Consider the following 20,042-nt stretch of genomic DNA (forward strand, 5'->3'; position numbering starts at 1 on the left):
GTTTCGACCCCCACCTACGTGGCAAACGTCCATTGGTAGGAGTCTCCACTTTATTCGTTTAATCGACAAGGCTAAAGCCCACCGCAATATCATGGATCAATGTATGGGCCCATTAATTCATGTGGCTAAATTTCAACCTTAGCCTCATGGCTTTACCACTAATGTCGTTGATTTATGTCCGGATTCATTTCTTATCAAAAAGACAATTATCAGTTGAAAGTTATAGTCTATCACAATTACTCAAGCTACAAGATTACTTGAGCTACAAGGACTCTCTACTCTACCTATATAAATACCAAATTATTTTTCATTCAGAACTACGTTCTTGAGACTTGATCCCACCGATAATTTGGGTGCGTGAGGCAACCGCAAAGGTACGATCTCATCATTCCCCGATCACCATCATTTTTCTAATTACTTTTCTACGTTCTTCGTCTTTTTCATCAACACTTGGTGTTTTGATCATATTTGGTCGAAACATAATTGGCGCCGTCTGTGGTTCTTATGCAAAACCGACGATCACGTTCTACAAAAGTTATGACGAATACTCGACGAGCCTAAGTTCTCGATGCACTTACTGACGATCATCGCGAATGTGCGGTGCAAGGTCAACCTGGCGATATCGAACTACTCCCTCCTATTCCTTTTCAACATCCGATTGCATACGACCCGGCTACCGTTCCACCGAGTGCCAAATTATTCAGCACGAAGTTATTGCCTCTGACGATTCTTCGTCATCTGTTGCGGATAATGTCCGTCATATGTCTCGAGGCATTCTTGTATTGAAAATATTACACTGGCCTTGTTTCATCTTTGTCCGGGCGTCTTAAGCTTATTTCAAAGCGGGAATAGTCGAAGTTTATACTTGTCGAATATCCATTTAGCGCGCAAGTTTTTTTCATACGCCTACGGATAGAGTCGCAGAATGGAAAAGTTACCTTAGCGTTTACAACAATGTCTCTGACACTCATACAATTAAACAGAGACAAACTTTGGTTTCGTTAATGACTGATTTTTTTATTGATGATATTCCTATGTCGAAAGCATTACTCGATGGAGGAAAACGTCGATCTCTAATTGTCATTACCTCCCGGGGGCGATGACTTGAAATATATATCGGATATATCAGCTAATTGCTAGATTTACACCGATAGTTCGCATAATAAGTCCGCCTCCGGTCTTGTTTGTGTCATCTTGAAGCTGAATGAAGACATAATTGAGAGGTCTCTACATTGGGGATTTGACACGTCAAATAATATGGCTGAGTCCGAAATTGTCATTTGTGGTATACGCACAACTCTTCACCTGGGGGCGACTAAGTTACGATTAATTATTCTAACTTAGTTGTTAGCCAATTTGAATGATAATATGCGGCTCGCAATAATAGAATGAACGTTTATTTAGACTTCGTTCAACGAATTGCATGAAATTTTATATCTATCATTACCGCATGACGATATCCGGCGTTATGATGTAAGGCATCCTGATTCTATCGTATACTTATCCGTGGAAAATTAAGTCGTCACTGTTATGACAACACTGGATTAACCACTTATGCTGTAAGATGATTCCAACGAGCTTGGCACTGATAATGTCTCGGTATCTACCGACGACGATCATGCAGCTGACGATGCTCAGGAATTCCTGATGAATAAAAACTTTATCACAGCAGCACAAGTCTCAATCCTATCCTTCGTTGTTTGGGCAGAACGAACAATTTACTAGGCCTCGAAGAAATTCATTCAGGACTATGTGAACACCACTCCCGGGGGCGAAGTCTCGCTCACATAGCAATGACCCAATGGTATTGGTGGCCATACATGCCAAAGGATGTTAAGTGTTTGTCCGAGAAGTGTGTGCCTTGTCAAACACATGATATATGATATGGGTCAACTTCCCGCGACGAAGCGTCATCCAATCCATAAACCTTGGTCATTTGCGAAATGGGGCCTTGACATTGTTGGTTTATTTCCGACAGCCCTTGACAGTGTTCATTTCTTGCTCGTCGCAACAAATTATTTTACTAAGCGAGCGGACAAAATTAACAAGTTGAACAAAAAACCGGACAAAATTTTTTATAATGGTATAATTATGTTTCCATCGCAACATTATTATCGCTACGACATAATCTGACAAAGTTACCGCGTTTAGCTTCGTCAGTCTAAGTTTGAACGCTTTTACGCTTGCTTAGTCGTTACTATCATTACAATAAAATCTAACGAAGTTACTACGTTTAGCTTCGTCAGTCTAAGTTTGAACGCTTTTACGCTCGCTTAGTTCGTTACTATCGCTACGACAAAATCTGACGAAGTTACCGCGATTAGCTTCGTCAGTCTAAGTTTGAACGCTTTTACGCTCGCTTAGTCATTACTATCGCTCCGACAAAATCTGACAAAATTACCACGTTTAATTTCGTCAGTCTAAGTTGAACGCTTTTACGCTCACTTAGTCGTTACTTATCGCTATTAACAAAATCGGCCGAAATTACCACGTTTAATTTTTTCGTCGGTCTAAAGATGAACGCTTTTACGCCGCTCATTACTATTATCGCGCTCGGAGCAAAATCTGACGAAATTACCACATTTAATTTCGTCAGTCTAAGTTGAACGCTTTTACGCTCGCTTAGTCGTTACTATCGCTACAACAAAATATGACAAAATTACCGTGTTTAATTTCGTCAGTCTAAGTTTGAACGCTTTTACGCTCGCTTAGTTCGTTATTTTCGCTACGACAAAATCTGACGAAGTTGCCATATTTAGCTTCGTCAGTCTAAGTTTGAACGCTTTTACGCTCGCTTAGTTCGTTATTATCGCTACGACAAAATCTGACGAAGTTACCGCGTTTAGCTTCGTCAGTCTAAGTTCGAACGCTTTTATCATCGCTTAGTCGTTACTATCACTACGACAATATCCGACTAAGTCACCGCGTTTCGTTTTGTCGGTAAGTTTGAACATTTTTTACACTCGCTTAGTCTAATTTTGCCGAAGTTAGCATTGGGGGCGTTTTTCTCTACATGGGCGCCTCGCTCTATGTTATTTCAACTACATAAATCAACAACATTGTCGGTTTTTCTCTGGTATGTTATCCGTCATAACAACAATATTCAATAAAGAAACCCATACTTTATTTTTTTCACAAGAATTTTTAGTTCTATGATATTACATTCACACAATCACATAATCATTGGTTTGGGAAAAGCCAATGGTTCCTTATCGATTTTTGCTTAATATAACTTCATAACTCTTTTTCGCTTCAAAGCGAAAACTATATGCCGGTTTTAATTATTTTTTTTCTAAGGCATTGTTCTCGCTTTTTTTTTGAAAAATTTCCAAGCAAACAATTTCAACAAATTTTCATGCTGATTTTTTCGAGCCGAATCTTCCCCAAATCTTTCCGAAGTTAAACTTTCCGACAAATACCATTATTTTTTTCTAAGACATTGAGTCGGTCTTTCTCAACTAAACTTCTTTCAAACTTTTTTTCATTCTTTCTACGGCATTAATTGACACCTTGTTACGCATAAAACTTTTCTCCGGTCGACTCTTTTTTCTCATATATTTTGCTACATTTTACTCATTTGTTTCTCCGCGGCAAAAAAAAATCGCGATTACGTTAAGTTTCGAAATGGATTGAAAATTATCTTCACCTTATTTATTTTTACAAGGCATTGAGATCATGCGGATGAAACTTTTTCTTCCGGTATTTTCGCGAATTTATGTCTCTCGTCGTACCGCCATTTCTACCTGCGACGACAAGAATAAACTTTTTGTCAGTCTTTCAGACTTGACCAAAATTTTACGATAACTGATAAAAAAAAATACTAACATATCTGTTTCCGACACCGCTTTGTTATATTCTCCGCACTTTTCTCCGTTTTCTTCGTCTTCTTCGACAGGCCAAATTTAATTTTTATTAAAACTCAATAATTTGAACTTAATATCCTAGCCGATCCAATTTGAAACTGATCGATCTTGAACTAGATTATACCGGTCAATCTTTAGTTAATCTTTAGTTGCCTATTCAATTCTCGTAGTAGAGAGAATTTCCAGTAGACTTAATTGTCCAACCACCTTATTCCAATCCTCTCGGCTGCTGCAGCTAAAAGAACACTAGTTGATCTTCAAGATATCCTTCAACCCTTTGCCTTTGACAATATTTGCAAGGTCGCCTTCGGGTTTGATCCTGAATATCTTTCCCAGTGATTCCCAAAAACAGAGTTTGCCCTTGCTTTCGATAATGCTGTGAGGACAAGCGGTGAGCGGTTCAATTATGCTTTTCCAGTAATCTCGAAGCTGCAACGGATACTTGACATTGGATCAGAAAAGAAACTAAAATAAGCAATTTCACAAGTTCGAGAGTTTGCAGAAATCATTGTAAGCGAAAAGAAGCAAGAACTAAATGAGAATTCTCATATTGACGCAGGGAGGTATCGCAACATTATGGAACTTCTATTTAGAAACTGGAAAGGAGTCTTTATAATGAGACAAAAATACTTTTTAGACTCATAAAAAAAAAAAACGGACTCATACAATAAACCAAGGCCGAAAATATCGGTCGATTTATCGAAAAATCGCCGATATATATCGTTTTTTCAGCAATCCGACTTCGAAAAATCCGAAATATCGGCTCCGAAAATTTAATATTTTTTAAACCGATATATATCGGTAAAACCGATATAAAGATATATATCAGCGATATATTCCGATGTATTCGATATATATCGTTTGACTTGGTTGGACAGTTTGACTTTTGACCGATTTTGTTGACTGTTGACCGATATATAACGATATATCCCGATATATATCATTATATATCGGTGATATTTTTGATATATTCCGATTTTTTGATTTTTTTGAATATTATCACCAAAATGGGCAAAAACGATTTATCTCTCCGACATATCGATATATCCGATATATATCTTTTTTTGGCCTCTCCGATATATCCTAATATCCCGAAAAATTGGGCCTTGCAATAAACCAACTCATTTTCGCTTTTGGTTTTGACATGATGGTCAAACTTTTGTTTTTTGGTTTTAGCTTTCCTTTTGAGTTTTGCAGGAAACCGTAATCCGATATTTTCACATGGATGCCATTATACACATTTTGCGGTTTCACCCTCAAACAACTAAGTCGAACAATATATTTTGGATGGACCTCAAACAACTAAGTAGAACAATATATTTTGGATGGATCAAACAGCACTTATATAGGTTTACGAGCGGTTTTTCAGTGCTGGTGGGATTTTTCTCCAACTCCAATTTCATCTCTACTCTCAATTCTTATCTCATCCGAAACATTTGAGTCCAATTAGTATTTAATTTACTTTTAATACTATTATTACTAAACTGCCCCTACGTTTAATTTTCAACGGTATAATCCAAGTATCGCTATTCCGTTGGCACGCGTCGTCAATTCAAATTTCAGATTTATTACGTGGACGCTTCGGTCTACAGCTTTAATCGATTTTTTTTTTGCAATTTTATTTCACGTGCATATTTTATTTTATTTTATTTTTTTTGCATTTTCGCCATCTTTTATTTAACTACATTCGTCCCCATATACGTTAGTTTGACATTATTTCGCTTCACTTAATTCACGATTTTTTTTTTTCGACATCAATTTTCCAATTATTTCTTTTCGCATTTACACGTTATACATTCCGCCATTTTTTTTCTTTCTTTTTGCCATATGAACTTTGTTCGCGATGCCAAAGAGGGCGGTTTCGACCCCACCTACGCGGGCAAACGTCCATTGGTAGAGTCTCCACTTTATTCGTTTTACCGACAAGGCTAAAGCCCACCGCGAATATCATGGATCAATATACGGGCGAATTTAATTATTCATGCTAAGAAATTTGAACCTTAGCCACACGCGTAAACTTCCACTAATGTAACGTTGATTTATGTCCGATTCATTTCTTATCAAAAAGACAATTATCGGTTGAAAGTTATAGTCTATCACAATTACTCAAGCTTCTGAGATTACTTGAGCTCTGAGGACTTCTACTCTACCTATATAAATACCAAATTATTTTTCATTCGAACTACGCTTTGGGGAGACTTGATCCCACCGATAATTTAGATGCGTAAGCAACCGCAGGATAGCCTCATCATTCCCCGATCACCATCATTTTTCTAATTACTTTTCTACGTTCTTCGCCTTTTTTCATCAACACTTGGTGTTTTGATCATATTTGGTCGAAACATACATCACTCTCAAGCTTACTGAAAAGGTAGAAAAGAAAACATTCAATGACATCAATCACTTGGGATAAAACTCAATATAATCAACACAATATATTCACCAATAATATAAATCAACTTATGTTAGCGCTTGGGATAAAATACAATATATTCAACACCAATGATCTGAAGAAGACTATAAATCAACTTACACAAATAATAAAAGTGATGTTTCATCATAAATTTTAATGGAAATCTCAGCAAAATAAAATTTGGACTGCAATCTCCCAACCCGTGGTTAAATCACATAAAGCTTAAAGCTTATAAGATCAGTGAGTCCTAAGTGTGGTAGGACTCGACTATTTCTTTACTATTAAAGGGTGTGGCAAACAACAGTACCTCCTAGAATCATGGGGATTCCCATAAGACCAGACTGATGAAACAAACTCAATCTTTGTGCTTTTTGAATGAAACAATCAACTTATTTTTATACTCAAAAACTTTCCAAACTTATTAGTCCATAACCATATCATACATACACAGAGATCCCCAATCTCACTTAAAATTATATAATTTAACAACCAAGTAGGAGTTGTTCCCGTCAGTGTCCCGATTCTAACAATTAAAATTAGCGTACATATAGACTGTTAGATCATGCTAGAAATGATCTGGACCGTCCTTTATTATAATTTTGTCCTGTAGCGGAAAAAAAAACCCTATCTTATTAGATAGATTACATTGAAGACTTGAACAACTTTCCCCTAATTTAATTGTTGATGATTGTGAAGAAAAACTTGTCATTCATCCTCACATTTCACAAAAGTTTATATTAAAAACTGGTTTTCATGAGAAATTTTCCCCATGCAAGACAAACACACCCTTTGTTTTTAGATGTTTGTCTCTGAGTTATTTTGTGGTACAGTTGGTGGTCATCACATGGTTCAATCCATGTACAATTCAAAATAACATAACCAAATCCATTCCACAATTCAAAATGCCAATAAATCGAATTTCTCAAATTGGATTTTATTTTCTGGTCAACTTTTGGTTTAATCTAATATGTACGACACGTGTCAAATGCAGTGTATTAATTTTTCGTTTTTCGACTAAGTAAACTGGGCCAGTGTCCCTACAGTAATATGATTTGTTGATTTAGAGTGACGTACGGGGACCCAGGTCTAAGGAGTTGATCAAGTGGTCTAAGACGCGGATAGATGAGGTGTCGGTCCATGGACAGTTAGAATGCAAAATACGGTCAAGAATGCCCAAAAATAAAACAGTTAGATCAATGGGAAATCGACGGTTTATATTAATCAGTGCATGGGCAGAATTTTCTCTAAATATTATATCTCTTCTCTACACTATCTGATAGCCAAGTTATCAGTAACCACACTTCTCAACGGAAGAAGCTATTTCTAATTTTTCATGTTTTATAATTTAGAAACACCTCTCTCAATTATTCTAATCAGCTCCTTCCGTTTTAAATAATTTATAAAAAACTCCCTCACCTCACTGAAATTAGAATCAGCTTTCATATTATTTAAAATAATTTAGAAAACCTTATTCACATAACTGAAATTATAATCAATTCCTCATAATATTTTTATATTGTTTTTTATATTAGAACTATAATTCATAAATTCATACTACACGAGAGATGTTAGAGCGGCAGAGTTAAAGACTTGAAAAAACACCGATGTGTAGCACGGTTCGCATACTTGTTAAACTATAAAACAGGTACACGTAACCATGTCTTCTTCTCCATCAATCTTCCAAGAAAAAAGAATGTGTCCGCTTTGTGAGGGTAAGAGGCAATGTAATATCATTTGGAGGGTATGAGAAGCGTTATCAATGTTGTTCCACTAGAAAGTGTTAGGAGTCTTGCCGATCACTTCTTTCTTCCCTAGTAGTTTGTTTTCTTCTTTCTTTTACACAGTTTTCTTTTTATTTTTTTTTTTTTTTTTTTGTCGTTTTTTTGTATTTTTTTTTTGTTTCTTTTTTCCATTTGTTTAATTAGATTAATTATACTATTTTTTTCTTTCCTTTCCCATCTTTTTGTCATTTTCATCTATCCTTACTTACGTACCAAACCAACATTTACAACAACGACGAAGAAAATTCATTCCCATATATTTTATCTATCTTTTATTTTATCTACATGACTTGTGAGAAAATACAAACAAACAAAACAAAATGTCTTGCATTTTTTTCTCTAGTTTCTTTACCATATATTCTTTTGAAAGTAATATGCATATAAATTGTGTAAAGTGGAAAATGGTTTTGAGTCAAAATGTTAACTTGGAAGGTGGACTGGTAGTTCTACCATAGCGTATTAGCGTGTACCATATGGAAAGTGGAATTTATCAACAAGTTATCTTATTAAAAAATTAAAAATTGAAATATTTTCTTACTGGAAAAGTTGAAAGTAGAATTTGAAAATAAAGTATTACTAAAATGCCTCATGAAATGATAGATCGTTTATTGTTTTTCCATTCACTTCCATGACTGATTTTATTTTACAGTAGATTTTCCATGAAAGCAAATGCTTTTTCAAAATTTTGTTTTTTTAAGAAAACAAATATCTCAATACAAATAAAATAAAATCAATTGGTGGGCACATCTAGGTTTATGTGTTGACTATAGTTTTTTTTTTTTTGGTAACTGATTACATGTGTACGTATTCATTTCTCTTTTATGTAATATGTAATATTGCATTAAACAAAATTCCACAAAATGTTGTGATATCATTGAACAACATTAACACTACAAACCCGAAGAATTGAAAAGAGGTCAAACATGCAACACTCGTTTAAGTATATTGAATCATATCTAGTCCACAGTACAACTATTTAGTGACCCAAACAGGTTTTGCATAATTCACATTTCACACTACGAGTCCATATATGGCAAACAACAACTCAAATATAAAAGGGCACGTGTAATGAGTGTCTGTCGTATTATTTTAAGAAATCAATTTTTTCATCACCAAACACTTCCAAACTCGTGGTTGCATCCTTATATAGTTATATTGTTTCTATTAAATCCTGCCCCCGACGAAGAATGGTCAATATTTGGTACTCACAATTTGCCTCGTTTTATCTCAATTTAGAGTCTAAAAAGAAGATTTGGAAAATGAAGAAGTGAAGTACGTAGAAGAAGACTCCTCGATGTTATGAATTTTCACATACATGCATTATCTTCTACGAGGAGATGTTATATGGTTAATGGTTTATCCAAAATGTACACACTAGCTAGTAAGCTTTAATTTAGAGAATCAAAAGCCTATAGTTGCGTGTAAAGTAAGCAAATGTGACACACACAATTTCACTCACACAGGGACAGCCTTGAATTGCGGGGGCTAGGTGAGTTCTTACCGTGGGGGCCTTACCGGGAGCAAAAAACAAAAACCGCATACGAGCAACCTTCAATTCTTTTTATTTTCCAAAGTTAAAATTAAGTCAAAAATCAAAAACAATAATCAACAATGATTATCTACTAAGGATCGGAGTTGCTGAAACAGATGTAGGCTGAAAATAACAATGGCTTTTTCGAGGGGGAAAAAAATATAGTTGGAGAATTGGAGAAAAGGAGACGAGAGTAGAATCGCCCGGTTTATTTGTTTTATTTTTGGAGCAACCATATATCTCCGGTTTATTTGTTCAATTAAGGTTTTTACTTATTTGCTTCGTTGGTTTTAAACTTTTAATTCACATTTTTTTCTTTTTTTGGGTCAAAGTTTGTCTTTTTTTTCTTTCTCCTATTTTTTTTTGTTTTTCATATATACTAGCTACTGTGCACGTGGTACCCACGTGGGATCTACAGACTTTTTTTTTTAAGTTTATAAATATCAAATTACTATTTTACCCTTCAAAAGTTAAAAAAAATAATAAAAAAGTGAAATGACCAAAATGCCCCTACGTCCACACACATTCACTATTCACTCGACCCCTCGTTTTTCTATATATTAAAGATATATTGGCAAACAAAAGACGTGTATAAAGATAGAAAATATAATTGAGCCTATTGATACTATACCGGCCCACTTATTTGACTTACTATTTGAACCTACTTATGTGTCAAAAGTCCCAATTATTGATTTACATAGAGATATGTGTCCCGTGTGTATTGCAATGCAAACCAACGTTATCTAGATAGTGAGTCACAATAGTAGGTCTAAAAAGTAGGTCCATGTAGCACTATTCATTACTAAGTGACTCTCTTAAATAAACAAAAAAAATAAATAGTGGAAATTTAAACAAAAAGTGAGATATGGGACCGTGGGAGGGTAGACAAGCTATTTTTAGCTTGTGTATAGAAAATAAAGATTTAAAAAAAGTTTCTATAAATCTAAGCTATTATAAAGATTGCCAGTCCCGCAATAGTGAAATAGTATTTTTTTTAATATAACTCTAAATCTTTTGGTTCATGTTTTGACTATTGTACCCCCTGTTTTTTAGTCAATTAACAATATTGCCCTTCTATGCTTTAAGCAAAGTCACTGTGTTGATTATTATACCCCTGTTTTTTAGTCAATTGATGATATTGCCTTTATCTGCTTTAAGCAAAACCATGTATCAATCTAACTACTTTAAAGAGAATGATTTCATAAACAATGTCTATTTCTAATTATAACTCTACATGGTTTTAATTATTACGACTATTGTAAGAAGAGTACTGTGTAATAGTATGGGTGAGTGAGGGGTAAAACTATAAAGTAAAATTCCGACGCTTCTTCTGGAAATTAGTACACTGTCCTCAGTTTTATAAATATTTGTGATATTGCCGCTGCCCAAAATTGCCCGCACACGTGGCGTGGCATAGACACCTGTTAGGAAACTAGTGTAGTAGTAAAAAATTAAACTCGATTCAACTTGAAAAGTTAAAAACATAATTTCATGGGAAATATTTCAGAAAGTTCAACACTTCAACTACACTGAAAATTGAATATGACGCGCGTTAAAATCGTAGCTCAATATATATATATAGCCCCCCTCCGCATGTTGGTTAGAAACCTGAGGAGGTTTATGGCTTATCCTGGAGCCAACTGACCCAAGTTGGAGTCAGTCTGAGTTGGTTCCTGTATGAGGGCTATTTTTGACAGGCGCGACTACAACACAACACATGATCCAGCACCAAAATAAAAAATTACCAAATCAAATACTAGTGGTCCACGTGGCAGGAAAAAAACGGCAGGTGTCTTTCTCTCTGTTCTTTTACTATATTTTCTTCCTCCTCTCCTCCAAACACAGCCCACTCTTCTAACTTCTTATTTAAACGGCCTTCTTAAAATCACCACCTTAAATCCTACAAATTTGAATTCAAAACGGAAACGGAGTCGTATTTGCTTCTAAATATTAATCCACTGCAACTAATTCCATTCATGGTAATTCGCCAACTATAGTAGTTGGTGATTCAGTTAAGACCATCTGATGGTATCACAACATAGGGGAGTTGTAAACATTACAGCATTTGGGTGACTGGCACTCCCACAGTCCCCTCGATTGTTGAAGTATATTAGTATATCGTCAGTCGCATCATGACAAAGATTAATACAGATGTGCTGGAACCTGTAGAGAAATATTTTGTAGCTAACAGGGAGTTCGTATGTGGTTGTTTTCTTGCTTACTTTGAGATGGTTCTATTCACAGAAGTATTCTGGGTTTAAAGCAATTGTGCGGAACACACCATGACCGATCATTTACTCCCTCTGTGCTCTCAATCTCAACGCAAATTTAGTCCAGTCCACAACCTTCACCAGAGAACCAAGCAAGCTACTACTAAGTGCTTACTCACGATTTTAACATGCAAAAAACTAGAGTCTGTAACTTCTTGTATGCATACACACAGGCCATTCAAACAATTCTCGATTTCTGAATGTGCTTTGTTAATACTATACTTGATTTAAGTATACAGTTAAAAAAGTCTGATATGATACAAAAGCCCATCACTATAATAAAACTGATGGACATTAGTAGAATAAAACCAACTCTTTTAAAGTGGAACTTGTTTTCTCTATGTTGAAAAGACTGCAACTTCACGGACATCATACTGAACTATTGACATGTTCTATCAGAATTTTCCCAGGCAAGGGAAATGAGTACAGTTAGATGTAGAATTAATTAGATTAAAATGGCTTTTAAACCACCTTTCCTAATGTAGAACCCTTTTTCTCTACGGACAAGTTTGCAACTTCATGGATATCACCATTGAAATGGAACTCCACAGCCATGAAAGTAAGAGCAGAGGCTGGAATATGCCATATGATCCTGGGTACACTACCTCTAACTAAACAAGCCCTTTGCACTTTCCACCATCCAGATCCTCGTAATCGCATTCAACTAGCCGTTGTACCTAAGAAGAGATAACAGAATTAAAGGACATTCCATTGGATGATTCATAAGAAAGAAACAAAATCTAGAAGGCATACAACAGACCAAGGTCAAATATAACTTGTTCGCAAATTACAGAAAATTCATTTCTAAAGTATAGGCGATATAACTGTGATATATCCCAGTTCACTCCATGTTTTTTGCCTTTTAAAATCCTTAATACATTCCTAGGTTCAAATAGAAACGGGAAGGTTGAGCATATAAAGCAACATTCGCCACCATCCAACATAAAGGTCTCAAGAGAAAACAAGTAGATTGGGCAGCATGGTGGGGAAATTAGTTAAATTATCTAGAGTAACAAGACAGAAGAATTTCAAGGTTCTATACTGTTTTGTGAAGATATAATTAGATCTGTACCTTAGAGTTGGTTCTTGTACTTGGAGTCATGTTTCAATTACATCCAAAGCGGTAGTGAGATATGCACTAAAGTCTGTGAGAATCAGTAACACAATGAAGAATTGTTCAATGCATGAAGTAATAGTAAATTAGAAACTTCAATAAATAGATGCTGAGGAATGTAGCAACCCCTACAGAATATAAATATCCGTTGTCATGTGCCAAAAATAAAACTTACAGCCAACAAAACCCCTAAGACCAATCCCTCAAAAAAACTATTAACATGACAATCTGTATGTGGCAACCATTTCCTCTTCCCATACTCTGTTAAATCTTTCAGTGCTTCATAGAAGGCAACCAGGAGATGATAGTAATCATTTCAACTCGCAACGCAAAGTAAGAAATAAGAACCCAACGGTGCTGCTAAAAGAAAAGGAGCTTAATGATTTTGACTTTTTTACAGATAGAAGAAGCATAATGTATCTTTACTTATGTGAAGACATTTCAAACCCAGCTCAGTATAACAGTAACAGATTTCAATGCAAAATGGCCCGATGTGTTAAATTCTTTTGAAGGTTTTCAACTCTATCTTGATAAACCCCACCACAAAAACATGGAAAGATGGAGGCACAATCCTATCACCTAATTTGTAAGTTAGATCGCGAGGAAAAAGTTGTGATGATCACCTCCATCATTCCATAAATCACCTCTGACAAGACAAAATCATGATTCCATAAGGCAAACCATTATGGTACAGCTTCCACATTACTAGCTTTCTCCCATGCACGACCATCAATGACAATAGCCAAACACCCAGTGTTGAATCCACTAGGCTTAGAAAACCAATTAACTGCATTTATAACCCAAGAAAATGAAAAATTACTAGGCTCATCTTGAGTCCAGATAGCATCTATGTTCTATCCTGTTGCCACTTCGCAATAAACATTAGACAAACCACAAGACAGAAAATGGAACGTCCTCACCAGTAAGGGTGTGCACGGGTCGGGTGCGGGGCTAAACCGGCGACCGAACCGACCCTATCAGTTTATATTTTTCTGGAACTAAACCAAACCGAACCGGCTGTATTATACTAACCAAACCAGTATAGACCAGTATCTGCGGAAAGCAGTCACAGTTCCAGTATCAGTGTCCACTCACAATATGTGGTTATATCTTTCCCACCGTTCACAAATAATTCCTTTCCTAGAGTTCACATACACGTACCAATTGATACTGAAGTTAGCCTTATGAAAGTAATGATTCGAAACTAAAGCCAAAAAGAAAGTAGCTGCCCAGAAAAACGGGAAATGGAAAACATAAAATGGTCAAGCAACAATCTGCTTGACATATAAAAAAAATGCGAACGAGGATAGTAAAAAAATTTACTTTCCCCGTTTCAGGATAGGCTAATTTCCAGGACCCAGGACAGCAATCTAGGGCGTTCAAGTGTAACAAAACTTCCACCAACAATCCGAAGGTAATCACAAATATTTTAGTGGAGTTGCCTTGTTGAGCAATTTGAGGTTAGATGGGACTGTCGTTTGTTTTTGGACATAAGATGACTTGATGTACTTTCTACATTTGGTATGGTTGTTTTGTTTATTTTTACCATTGTAAGTGTAGGCTTTCTCGGCCTACTTTACTCTTCTTAACGCCTTCAAACCAAGCCCAAATAATAAAGATAAAAAATAACTGCCTACCAGAAATGGAGGAAATGGACTTAAAATTTACATCATTTAGTGAGATTCCAAGGATAGAGATACATAACTAAACAGGATGAGATAGGGCATACTTTATATTTCCAGAAAATGATGCTAGTACAAAAATCTACAAATATGACACTCTCAGCACTGAGCGCAATTGTATTAAACAAAAAACAAGTTATATATGCTTTTCCAGAATGAAACAGTTACAGTTACTGTTGATCAAATTGACAAAGGTTTTGCATAATGAAATTTGCACTTAGCAAGGGCATAACTCAAGAATACATACACATAGTACATGGAAATTCAACACGAACATATTGATGTGGAGTGAAAATAGGAGCATGTTCTGCTATTGAGGAGTATCAATAGAATAAGAGGAAACTTTATTTCGCAAACCCCTATTATGAGACACAGACACACACACACACAGAGACCATCATACGCAGGAACCATTTTACAATAGTTTGAGTAGTTAAGAAGCTGGGAAATGGTTTTCCAGGAAAAAGAAACCTTGAGTCCTTGACTTGAAGTTGCACCGTAAAAAAGCACATCATAACATGAAGAGTTGATAATAGAAATAGTCTTTAAGTTCCTCTCCAGGAATATTTCTTTCCAGAAACACTTTAAAATCGATTTCATCTTCATATAAAAAAAAAGTGTTTGGTTCGTGGTAAAATACTGCTAAAAAGACAAAGAAAAACAGCATTATTATGTGTTTTACTTATCCTAGTTTTCCTATAAATTACTAATCTCTTTAAATTGTAATCTAGAAAAACAATATATCTCGTCACCCTACAGAAACAAGGGAAAGAATGGTATAGGGAAGATGATGCCAGTTTTGTAGTCAAATTGTATTTTGATTTTTGAAATGTTTACAAAGACATGTCATATCTCATAAGAATGTCAAATAAAAGCTTATTTCACTGCGAAATGCATATTGACACATTGGAACACACCCAGAGACATGTATCACCTAAGTGGGTTCACCTGTGTATGGGGATGATTTTTTACCTTGAGAAAAAGTGACAAACGGGAGTCATACCCACACAAAGAAAGCAAGAGAAATGATTTAAATAGATACATACAATGATATCGAAATATAAGACTATGAGATGGGCTGAATAAAAAGTAAGGAAAACCTTTATTGGAAAATTTAGAAGTGAGGAATCTTTCAGGAATCATACAAAAGCAAAGAGGAACCTCAACCTAAAATTTCACAAAAAAAAAAAATCGAAACAGGATGATGTAGTAATAGAAGTAGTTGTTAAATTGATCATTAAGGTCTTCTAAAAAATTATTTCTTTCTAGTAAACTTTTTCAAGTTGCGTGTCATCTTCATATCAAAGAAGAGTTTTCTTTATGGGAATATACTGCTAAAAAGGACGAACAGAAAGATAGCTTATATCGTATTGTATTATAACCTAATTTTCTGAGAAAGCACACAGCCTCTTTACATTATGATTTAGAAAAATAACATAGCTCATCACCCTCAAGAAACAAGGGAAAGAAAGGTATAGCCGTATAGGGGAGACAATGCCAATTGTAGTCAAATTGTATTTTAAAATGTTTAGGAAGAAATTTCTATCTCCACCATATTAAAAAACCGCAACATATTTGAAAATACCAGATTGATCATATAGTCTTCACATATAAACTAACAGGTTTAAATACTAATATACAAAACTCCTTGGATTTAAGAGAAAAAAAATTACCTCATCTTTCATCAGTAGCCCAAATTGTCTGAACCGTCTGGGGGATGATTATATATAGTGCTTCATTGAAGGTAACCTGGAGATCAAAATAATATTTTGAGCACTCTCAACTCAAAGCAAGCACCAACAATAACTGCGTAAAAATGAGCTCCAAACTGAGAACTTCAACAAAGGGTAAAGATTTTGACTTTGATACAGAGGGAGCAAATTATATCTTTACTAAAAAGAGAGCTATCTGATGACATAATAACCATGGAAGCATCTGGGGTTTCTGTGTCCCGTCAAAAGTTGCTTTTTCCGTGTGGTGTGCATCTTTAGTCCGTATTTTGACTATTGATAACCTCAGGATGAGAAATTTCTGACCTTTGTGTTTAATTGATGGTGAGTTACTGGATCATACCCAATTATTTTTTCCCTTTCACGTGGCCAGTTTGAAGTTTCTTTTCTTGTTGTTCAGGGGTCCAATGAGTTTGATACTACAACTTCAAACATGCCGAGGTTACAACTTCTATTTTAGTTAAAGAGGCTTAGGCCTAACACTTTAAGACAAATAGGGGGAAATAGCACAAAAAATTCGATACTATTTCTGATAGGCCTCCAATGGTAAACCAAAAAAAAATGTAAACCCTCAATCTCAAAACCCCCAGCACACAAATAGTATTGAAAAATATATATATATACAGGAAAAAAGCTTACGTCTCTTGGCCTGTTCAACCGTTCTTCACAACTTCTCAGTGTCACTCTAAAGGTAAAACTAAAAGCCTCGATAATTTTTAAACTTGCTTGAGTAAATTTGGTCATAAGACACAATATTTTATTATTTTTATTGGATTATTTATCTTTTTTCAAGCAATTTTCTTTTAAAAATTAAAAAAAAAAAAAAATTAAGCCTTATGCCTCTGAGGCTACCTTCGAGCCTGAAGGAGGCCTTCCACCACAAGGTTTAGAGGCCGTTTATAAACCCTCAGTTGTATGGGTCCAAGTTTCAGCTAGCAGCAAATGAGGACCTCCCTCATCTCCATGTATCATTGTGTGAGTCTATTCTTATTTTAGCCTTTTTTCTGCAGCTTTTCTATTTCGATAAAGGTTATCTATCAAAAGAAAAAAAAAAGTGTCATGCTGATAAAAGGTAATCGTGTTTGATTATACGTTCAATCAATAAGTCAAGAACAACATCCAACAAGCAATGTTCAACAGAAAACGAAAAATATAAATACATACTGGTTGCAACAGCTGGATTATACAATGTCCCATCTTCCTTTTTCAGCAAAACTCTCACTCTTCCTCTTTCCATAAAATCGCGAGGATATGCCTTATCTTTCTGCAAAGAAATAACCATTGTAACCTTGAATAAAATTAGAAACGAAACTAATTTACAGCTATATATATATATATATATATATATATATATATATATATATAATAAAAAATAAAATAAAAGGATATAAACCTCAGGTGCACAACGAAGTTGTAAATGCCGGCAACAATCATAGATCTCATCGTATTTAGGATTCTCACATGCTTTACTCGCAATGATCCTTCGTCCCTGAGCTATCGTCTTCTTCGAATTTATATAGATAGGGTAGAACACGATCCACTTCTTTATATTGACTACTTCATCCATGGCAACTGTAATAAACAAAGAATAATTAATTCAAAATTAAACAAGTAAAGATGCATATCAATGTTCCAGACTAAAAAATTCAAACCTGAAAGTCAAAGCTCTGGGTTGAGAGCAAAACGAAATCTGCCGTGGTTTTTATATAGAGTCGCAATAATACAAGGGTGTTTGTGAAAGTAGAAAAAGGGGACTCAGGGGTGAGACACTGAGATCGTACTAGTGATAATATATACGGCCATTTGTTTATTTTTCTTTTGATAGAAGAGAACTGAATATCATAATCTAGCGTTCCCAAATAGGCATTCATCATATAGTTAGTAAAACAGATTTTGGTATAAAAAGTTGTAAAAAAGATGTATTGTCTAGTTTTTGTAGCCAAAAAGAAAACATCATCCAGCGTTCCCATAAATACATTCATCTTTTTTTAAAAAAACATGAAAAAACAAAGTTTTTGAAAAGTTTCTACTGATATTGTAAGAAAATAATATTAGTCAGTAAATAGTTTTTATTATGTACTGTAAAAGAAATCAGTTGTTGAAAGTAAACAACTTCCTCAAAGTATATTTTGATACTTGAACGCATTCGAAGAATACCTTATTGTTGGTGATGTCGTTGTTTCTCTCCTTGCAAAACTTTCCCCAATCGAGCAGTTTATTTTTGGGAGTGAATTTTAAAACATTAGTATTTGATTGGTCAACTAAAGTTTACAAGGATCGATGACGTGTTTTGTTTGGGACCGTATATTTTGTTCGGTTTGGACGGCTAGATAACATTAAGAAGAAACACACACCCAAAGTTGTCTATAAAAAGACTCCGCTCCACTCGATTCTCTCTCCTCATTAATATTTCATTTCGTCATCTTCCCTATTCAATTCCTCAGTTGGAAAAACTTGGGGTATGCAATGGTGGATCGGTATCCGTAGTTGAGGGTATTGATCTGTTTAACCTTCCAAGTTTGGAAGGTTCTCTTTTCACAAAATTTTTTGGAGCAGCTGTTAACAGTTTCTATGGATTCAATGTCCAGAGTTATCTTTCAGTTATCAATGCTATGAACGTATTCCTTTCCTTCACAGTAAACTCCCTAAAACAACATTCCACTAAAAACATCACCTATTCCTTTCCTTTACAGTAAACTTCCTAAAACAACATTCCACTAAAAACATCACCTACTCAAGAGCATGAGAAACCACCCACACCATATAGCAATTGAGAGCAATCTTGAAATCGTTGCTCAACTTAGAGCGGTCGATAGTCGTCTTTGTTACAGCCTTGTACATCTCGTCGATGGACTGGTTTGAGTTCTTCAAGGTGATGTTTTTAGTGGAATGTTGTTTTAGGGAGTTTACTGTGAAGGAAAGGAATAGGTGATGTTTTTAGTGGAATGTTGTTTTAGGAGTTTACTGTGAAGGAAAGGAATTGAAAGTTTTGGTTTGTATATCAATTTGGTATATGGTTGTTGTTACTTGTTAGTCATCAATATTTCAATACCCAATATTAGTATCAGTAATAAAAAAATTCTGTTGTTTTGAATCTCAAGCATGTCCAATTATGTTGAATGCAGGCAGTTTTATAATTTTATAGCCATTTGTTTGTTTTTCAAATAAGCAAATTCATGTCTTACGGTGCTTGTATGGAAGTGTCAATTGCAAGATTTGTTTTGTGCTATGTTTCTCGATCAGTGCACATCCCTGCTTAATATATGCCATAGAAGTCTTCATTTCTTTCTCAGTAAAAAATATAGCAATGGATATACGTATACGAAAGTCAGAATGGTTTATACGGATTTGAATCCCACACTCAAATATATGCTCTCAGACAACGCGTAATTGCACTGGTTTAAACAAACCTTATTAGAGATAAACTATCAATTGCCCTCTTGAAATTTTGAATCCAACCCAAACTCAACAAACGTGACAAAGTAAAGTGCGACCAGCAGGACTGAGGTCCTCCATATAGTGAGCAGGACCAGTAGTATGGTGGTGATTAGCGTAACTAGACAGGCCACATGTCCACAACACCTGTAAATGGAAATTCCAATTAGTCATTTGCAAGATCAAATAACGCCTGAATAATATTAGTACTGGACAAAGTTGT

The 20,042-nt window shown here is 35.1% G+C and overlaps 1 protein-coding gene across 12 annotated transcripts; it reads right to left on the reverse strand.

Moving 5' to 3' along the window:
• Positions 1-12,051: 12,051 nt before the first annotated feature.
• LOC147522002 (signal recognition particle 19 kDa protein-like) lies at positions 12,052-19,617 on the reverse strand. 12 transcript variants are annotated; one of them, XM_086590202.1, is made up of 8 exons: positions 18,542-18,763; positions 17,778-17,956; positions 17,549-17,648; positions 16,328-16,403; positions 13,596-14,025; positions 13,148-13,329; positions 12,931-13,003; positions 12,052-12,535 (listed from the first exon to the last, which is right to left on the reverse strand). In XM_086590202.1, exons 2-4 carry the CDS (start codon positions 17,949-17,951, stop codon positions 16,390-16,392), a joined length of 288 nt encoding a protein of 95 aa, XP_086446328.1. In that variant the 5' UTR covers positions 17,952-17,956; positions 18,542-18,763; the 3' UTR covers positions 12,052-12,535; positions 12,931-13,003; positions 13,148-13,329; positions 13,596-14,025; positions 16,328-16,389. The 12 variants fall into 12 exon arrangements, with proteins under 12 accessions (XP_086446328.1, XP_086446340.1, XP_086446334.1 ...); XM_086590214.1 differs by lacking the exon at positions 13,148-13,329 and having other exon boundaries at positions 13,596-13,759; positions 18,037-19,610; XM_086590208.1 differs by lacking the exons at positions 13,148-13,329; positions 13,596-14,025 and adding an exon at positions 15,126-15,293 and having other exon boundaries at positions 18,542-19,607.
• Positions 19,618-20,042: the final 425 nt, after the last annotated feature.

The sequence above is a fragment of the Coptis chinensis genome, chromosome 1 (assembly GCF_015680905.1).
Source record: "Coptis chinensis isolate HL-2020 chromosome 1, ASM1568090v1, whole genome shotgun sequence".
In the NCBI taxonomy this organism is placed as follows: Eukaryota; Viridiplantae; Streptophyta; class Magnoliopsida; order Ranunculales; family Ranunculaceae; genus Coptis; species Coptis chinensis.

Coding starts and splice junctions, on each gene's coding strand:
- LOC147522002 (XM_086590160.1), bottom strand. CDS start 17,951: ATGGATGAAGTAGTCAATATAAAGAAGTGGATCGTGTTCTACCCTATC. Junction 17,649..17,777: donor AACTTCGTTGTGCACCTGAG/GTTTATATCCTT, acceptor ATTTCTTTGCAG/AAAGATAAGGCATATCCTCG. Junction 17,419..17,548: donor TAATCCAGCTGTTGCAACCA/GTATGTATTTAT, acceptor TTCTTTTGATAG/ATAACCTTTATCGAAATAGA.